Here is a 6,801-nt window from a genome sequence, read left to right as displayed (position 1 = left end):
CAGCAGCAGCAGCAGCAGCAGCAGCAGCGAAGGCTTGCTGCTTGGCGAGAAGATTTTTCTTTTTTGTTTTTTGGGGACTGCAGAATTTGTCTGTTTTTAAAAGGCTGCTTCAGCGTTGCTGTGCGTGGTGCAGCAGCAACAGCACTTGCTGCTGTCCTTGCTGCTTTTGCTGCTGCGGGTGTACCGCTGCCTTCGCCGCCAGCAGCAGCGGCAGCAGCAGCAGCACCAGCAGAAGCAACAGCAGCAGCAGCGGAAGAGTGTTTTGCTGCAGTCACTGCAGCACTTGCTGATGCTGCACTGTGTGCTGCTCCGGGGACAGGTCTCTCCTCAGCCCTCTGCGGCCCCACAGCAGCAGCAGCAGCAGCAGCAGCAGCAGCAGCTCCAGCTGCAGCAGCAGGGGCCCTTGCTGCTGCTGCACCTGCTGCTGCTGCTGCTTCCAGTTGCTGCGGCCACTTGCTGCGCTCCACGCGGCTGCTGCTGCAGCACTTCCTCCCCCCAGGATACGGAGACGTACAGCAGCAGCAGCAACAGCAGCAGCAGCAGCACATGAAGAAGAGTTCGCCGCAGCGTCAGGTGCTCAATTTGCTGCACAAGTTGCTGGCCCTAGCACGACATGGAGGTGAGGCTATTGCTGCTGCTGCTGCAGCTGTTGTTGCTCTTGCTGCTGCTGCTGCTGTTGCAGCTGTTGTTGCTCTTGCTGCTGCTGCTGCTGTTGCCGTTGCTTTTGCTTCTGCTGGTGCTGCTGCCGTTTGTGCCTTTGCGTTTGCTGCTGTTGCTGCCACAGCGCTTAAGCACCTGCTGCATCTGCATCTGCATCTCCTCCATCTGCTGCTGCTGCTGCCGCTGCTGCTGCTGCTGCTGGTGCTGCAGGGTACTGCGGCAGCAACAGCATGTATGATGAATTGCCGCTGCTGCTGTCAGCGTTGCATCCGCGTTTGCTGCTGCACACCGCGGAGGGCAGGGCCTTCCTCAGAGACCTTCCTGCTGCTGTGCTGCTGCCGTTGGAGACTCTGCTGCAGCAGCAGCAACAGCAGCAGCAGCAACAGCAGCAGCAGCGGCAGCAGCAGCTCGACCGCGAAAAACTGCTTCAGCAGCAAAGACGGCAGATTCAGTATGGCTCAGAGGAACAGCAGCAGCAGGAGCAGCAGCAGCAACAGCAGCAGCAACAGCAGCAACAGCAGCAACAGAGAGACAAATCCCAGTGGCAGCAGCGGCAGCAGATTGTTTGCCCTCCGCCTGCTGCAGTTTTAAACAGCTTCTACTGCATCGTTGTCTTCCTCCTTGAAAAGCGTATTCGGCCTGCAGCAGCAGCAGCAGCAGCAGCAGCAGCAACAGAAGCAGCAGCAGCAGAAACTGCATCAAAAGCACACGAGGAGGAGGAAGACCTGTCTCTGCTGCTGCAGCATTATTGCTGCGAACTCCCTTCATACCCTCTCGAACTCTTTATGCATGCACAGCAGCAGCAGCTGCTGCTGCAACAGCAGCAGCAGCAGCAGGAAGAGAGACAAACGCCACTTGCTGCAGCAGCAGAAGGGGTACGATCTGCACTACCGGAGGCAATCGCCAGCTTTGCTGCTGCTGCTGCTGCCAGGGATTTGCCTTTGCTGCTGCTGCAGTCCCTGTGGCGCTGCATCTGCACAGCGGTGCTGCCTGCTGTCGAGCAGCAGCAGCAGCAGCAGCAGCAGCAGCAGGTCGACGGTGCAGTTGTAGACGAGCAGCAGATTGCTGCAACTTCTCTAGCGATGGCGCAGCACGTAGAACTCAAAGCAATGCCGTTGCTGCTGCAGCTGCAGCTGCAGCAGCAGGAACAGCAGCAGCAGCAGGGTGTTGCGACTGCATCGGCAGCAGCAACAGTAGCTGGGGCTCTGGTCATTGTGCTGCTGCAGCAGATAAGAAAGCACTTGGTGTGGACCTTTGGTGGAACGCAGCAGCAGCTGCAGCAGCAGCAGCAGCAACAGCAGCATCCAGCATCATATGAGAGCTTGAAGGCTCTAGACGCCTTAATAAGGGCTGGCGAAGAGTGCCTGCTGCGCCTGCAGCTTCCTGCAGCAGCAGCAGCAGCAGCAACAGACGCAGCAGCAGCAGATGCAGATGCAGCAGCAACAGCGACAACAGCAAATGCAGCAGCAGCAGCAGCAGCAGAAGCAGCAGAAGCAGCAGCATCAGATGTATGCCCTTCCTTGAAGGGGATCTTCAGTGCGCAGCAAGAGCTGCAGCAGCTGCTGCCGGTAGCAGCAGCAACACTTAGAGGTGGTTTTATTGCTGCTGCAGATAGCTCAACTGCAACAACTCTGCAGCAGCAGCAGCAGCAGCAGCGCCTAGCCTTCCAGCAAATTGCTGTCAGGTTGCTGCTGCCGCTGCTGGGCCGAGCAGCAGCCACAGAAGCAGCAGCAGCAACAGCAGCAGCAGCACCACATGCCTCGTCTGCTTGGGGAGCTGCAGCAGAGGCAATCGTCCTCTCCTCCAGCACAGCAGCTGCTGCTGATACTGCAGCAGCTGCAGCAGCACCAGCAGCAACAACAGCAGCAGAAGAAGCGCTGCAGCGGTGGTGTTGCAGTGTCTTCGCCCTGGGGCAGTTTGGGCGCCTCTGGCGGCGCTTTCAAGTGGATGCAGCAGCAGCAGCAGCTGCTGCTGCTGGAGCAGCAGATGCTGAGGCAGCAGCAGCAGCAGCAGCAGCAAGAACGGTGTTGCCTGCTGCAACTCAAAATGCGTTGTCGAAGGTTTTGCTGCAACTCATTAGAGAACTGCCCCTGCTGCTGCAGCAACTGCAGCAGCAGCAACAGCAGCAACAGCAGCCGCAGCAGTTGCAGTTGGTTTCGTTGCTGTTGCCTGATTTGCTGCAAGTTCTCCTCAGCAGCTGCAGCAGCAGCAGCAGCAGCAAGGAGAACGGTGCTGCTGCTGCAGCAACCCATATGTTCATCCTTCCGCAGCAGCTGGCAGCAGACGCAGCGTCGGACATCGTACAGGCGCTGCTGCTGCTTCAGCAGCAGCAGCAGCAGCAGCAGCAGCAAGAGCACACCTACATGCCTCCCTCAGGGGCTGCTGCTCTGAGGCAGTGTACAGACACCCTACGCCAAACGGTCGCCTCTCCAGAGCTGCTGCATGCATTACTCAGCAGCAGCAGCAGCAGCAGGCTCGAAGCAACCTGTAATTCAGCTGCTGCTGCCTTGCTGCAGGAATGCGCTCGTGGATGGAAGCTGCCTGCTGCTGCTGCTGCTCTGCTGCTGCAGCTGCTGCAGTCGCTGAACGAAGCTGCGCGGGAGCAGCTCAAGCAGCAGCTACAAGAAGCAGCAGCAGCAGCAGCAGCAGAGGGCGAAGGCTGTGCAGTTACGCCCGCCGCGGTAGAAAGTCCTGCTGCTGCTGCTGCTGCTGCTGCTGTTACGCCCGAAGGCTGGGGAGCAGCAGCAGCACTTCTCGCAGCAGCAGAGTGCAGCAGCGCGGGGGCCTCTGGTGGTTTTAAGGTAGAGATGATAAAGGCGTTGCCGTTTATTAGAAAAATGCTGCTGCTGCTGCTGCTGCAGCCCCTCGCTACCAATGGTCTGGGCAGCAACAGCTGCAGCAGCAGCAGCAACAGCAGCAGCAACAGCTGCGCAGCTGAGCGACAATATCGCTGTGCTTCATTTTGCTGGAGGGCTTCTGTCGCCTTCCTCTGCAGGACTGCAGCAGCTGCAGCAGCAGCAGCAGCAGCAGATGGTGGTGGTGCTGCTGCTGCAGACGAGGCACTCCGCCTGGCGATCGATGCAGCAGCAGCAGCAGCAACAGTAGCAGATGAAGGCAATGCAAAAGAAGTAAAGGAGGCTATGCTTCTGCTGCTGCTATGCGGACTGACAGTAGAAGCAGTTGAGGGCAGCAGCAGCAGCAGCAGCAGCAACAGCAGCAGCAGCAGCAGCAGACGCCGAGCCCACGGCCGGAAGCACATGCACGGTGCAGCAAGAACCGCAGCAGGAGCAGCAGCTCCGGATGCTGCTGCTGCTGCTGCTGGAGCTGCTGCCCGTGCAGCTCCAACGAAAGCAAGTCAAGAAGTGCGGGGAGCCCTCTGTTACCTGCTGCAGCAACAGCAGCAGGAGCAGCAACAGCAGCAGCAGCGGGTAGCTCTGCTGCGGTTGCTGCTGCAGCTGCTGCTTTCATCAGCAGAAAAGGAGTATGCGGAGGCCTCCAACGAATTTGCTGCAGTATCGCCGTTGCGTGTGAAGGCGCTCGTCTCTGCTGCTGCTGCTGCTGCTGCTGCTGCTGCTGCTGCTGCTGGAGGCGGAGCCAGGGGAGAAGGTTCTTCATTATCTTCCTTTTATGTGCTGCAGTTGCTGCTGCAGTGCCTTGCTGCGTCAGGAGCAACGAACAGCAACGCAGCATGCGTTGTAGCTGCTGCTGCCTCTCCTGCTGCTGCTGCTATCTGTGTTGCTGCTGCAGCAGATTACGGAGTGCTATTTTCGCCTGCTGCTGCAGCAGCTGGTGCTGCTGCTGCTACTGCTGCAGCACCAGATGAAGCGGAACAGCAGCAAATGAAAAAGGACGCAGAGTTGCTGCTGCAGCAGGCCATTGAATTCTCTGCAGCAGCAAAGAAAGAAGCAGAAGCAGCAGCAACAGCAGCAGCAACAGCAACACAAAATAGGAAGAGTCAAGAGGCATGCGCTGCACTTTTGAGGGTTACTGCTGCTCTCACTGCTGCAGCAGAGGAAACCTTGCAGCAGCAGCAGCAGCAGCAGCAGCAGCAGCAGCATGAACTGATGCAGCAGCAGCAGCAGTTGCAGCAGCTTTTGCAAGAGCAGCGAGAGCTGTTTCACTTAGCAGCTACAGGCCTTCTAGCCTTCCCTCAGGGAGACATTCAACAGCAGCAGCAGCAGCAGCAACTGCAGCAGCAGCAGCAGCAGCTGTTTTGCAGCGACGCATTGTGTGCCTTGGGCGTTGTTGTCTATCAGCCTGAAGATTTGCTGCTAGAAGAGGAGGACGAGAAGCTGCTGCTGCAGCTGTTGCTGCAGCATTTTGCTGCTGCTGCTCCGCTGCTGCTCTCCCCCAACGCCAGCAGCAGCAAACCACCGCTGGCGTTTGCACTGAAGCTGGCGGCACTGCAGCTCAGCAAACTGCAGCAGCAGCAGCAGCAGCAAGAGCAGCAAGAGCAGCAGCAGCAGCAGCACGCATGCAGGCTGTTGGCTTCCCTAGTACAAATTGCCCTTGCGGTGGACAGCTACCTATGCCAGCAGCACGAGCAGCAACAGCAGCAGCAGCAGCAGCAGCAGCAGCACCAGCTGCAGCAGCTGCTGCAACGGCGGTATTCAGAAGGTTTGTTGTTTAATTTGTTGCAGGCTCTGCAGCAGGTGGAAGTGAAGACAGCAGCAGCAGCACGGCTTGCTGCTCCTCTACTGGGGTTGCGCTGGTTGCTGCTGCAGCAGCCTCTTATGAGAATACTTCGTAGCTTCCCTTGGGGTGTATCTGCTACTGAAGACAGCAACTGGCTGCTGCTGCAGCGAGAAGCTCCTGCTGCAGATGCTGCTGCAGGTGCTGTCCAGCAGGGATCAGCAGCAGCAATAGCAGCAGCAGGGGATGCTGCTGCTGCGCAGCAGCAGACCTGCAGGCTTGTAGAGCTGGGGTGGAGTCGTGCAGTTGCCTGCAGCGAGGCAGCAGCAGCAGCAGCAACAGCTGCTGCTGCAGAGGGAAGTGGCATGCAGCAGCAGCAGCAGCAGCAGCAAGCAGCAGCAGCAAAAAGCAAAGAAGAGAGACGAAGTTTACTTCAGAAGTTTGTGAGGGCAGCAGGAGACGAAAATATCGAACAGCCCGAAGATACTGCAGCAGCAGATGAACATAGGCAGCAGCTGCAGCTACAGCTGCATCAGCAGCAGCAGCAGCGGCGGCAGCAACAGCAGGAGGAGGAGGAGGATTCGCCTCGCTGCAGCAGCGATGATGCAGCAGCAGCAGCAGCAGCTGATGCTGCTGCTGCTGCTGTCTCTGAGGGTGATGATACGGGTGAGGGCTTTAATTGTATTATTTGTTTATTTGTTTATTTGTTTATTTTATTTGTTTTGTTTGTTCTATTTGTTTGTTTGTTACAGTAGTGGATGAATTATTTTGTTTTATTTATATATATTTGTCTATTTATTTATTTATTTATTTATTTATTTGCTGTCTCTGTGCTGCTTAGACGAAGCCGTCGCAGCGGGGCTGCAGGTGCTGCTGCAGCTGCTGCAGCAGCTGCTGGGCAGCAGCTTCGCTGCGCTGCTGCTGGAGACGCATGCAGTTGCTGCTCGGTTGCTTGCGGCGCATGCACAAGAGGATTCTGCAGCAGCAGCAGCAGCAGGGTCCACAACGAGCAGCAGCAGCAGCAGCTGCTGCAGCACGCAGGAGGAGGCGCTGCAGCGGCAAGCAGCTCTCTGCTTGAGGGGTTGGCTGTTAGCTCTTGAGACAACGGGTGCTGCTGCAGCTGCTTCTGATGCAGCAGCAGCAGCAGCAGCTGCTGCTGCTGCTGACGGGGCTAGCAACGACGAGGGAGACTCGCAGCCTTTCGAGCTTATGCTGCTGCATGCAGCGCTTGAAATTCGCCCTGCAGCAGCAGCAGCAGCAGCAGCAACACTGCAGCAGCAGAAGCAGACGGGGAAGGCCTCAACAGAAGAGCCCTTCAAGACCTATCCTGCTGCTGCTGCTGCTGCATGCAGCTGCGATAGCTGCGTGCTGCTGCCGAAGCTGCGGGTGCTGTCTTTAGGCGAGGCCTTAGTGCAGCTGCTGTTTCATGTGCTGACAAGGTATGAGCCCCCTGCTGCTGCAGCAGCAGCAGCAGCTGCTGCTGCTGCTGCGAATTCCCCCCAGCAGCAG

General features: G+C 57.9%; 1 protein-coding gene across 1 annotated transcript in view; it reads left to right on the top strand.

The window, feature by feature from the left end:
* The window catches only part of EAH_00055780 (zinc finger (C3HC4 RING finger) protein, putative), a gene marked incomplete at both ends in the record, with an annotated part of 7,880 nt that extends 1,149 nt beyond the window's left edge, over positions 1 to 6,731 (top strand). The window contains 3 exons of the mRNA XM_013397627.1: positions 134 to 619; positions 922 to 5,958; positions 6,134 to 6,731. Coding sequence (XP_013253081.1) covers positions 134 to 619; positions 922 to 5,958; positions 6,134 to 6,731 — 6,121 coding nt within the window. The remainder of the gene's footprint in view (positions 1 to 133; positions 620 to 921; positions 5,959 to 6,133) is intronic.
* Between the last annotated feature and the right edge of the window lie 70 nt (positions 6,732 to 6,801).

The sequence above is a fragment of the Eimeria acervulina genome, genomic scaffold (assembly GCF_000499425.1).
Source record: "Eimeria acervulina Houghton genomic scaffold, Eah_scaff1119, whole genome shotgun sequence".
NCBI classification, from domain to species: Eukaryota; Apicomplexa; class Conoidasida; order Eucoccidiorida; family Eimeriidae; genus Eimeria; species Eimeria acervulina.
The sequence above is the reverse complement of the archived record's forward strand: the minus strand, read 5'-3'. Positions and strand labels throughout refer to the sequence as shown.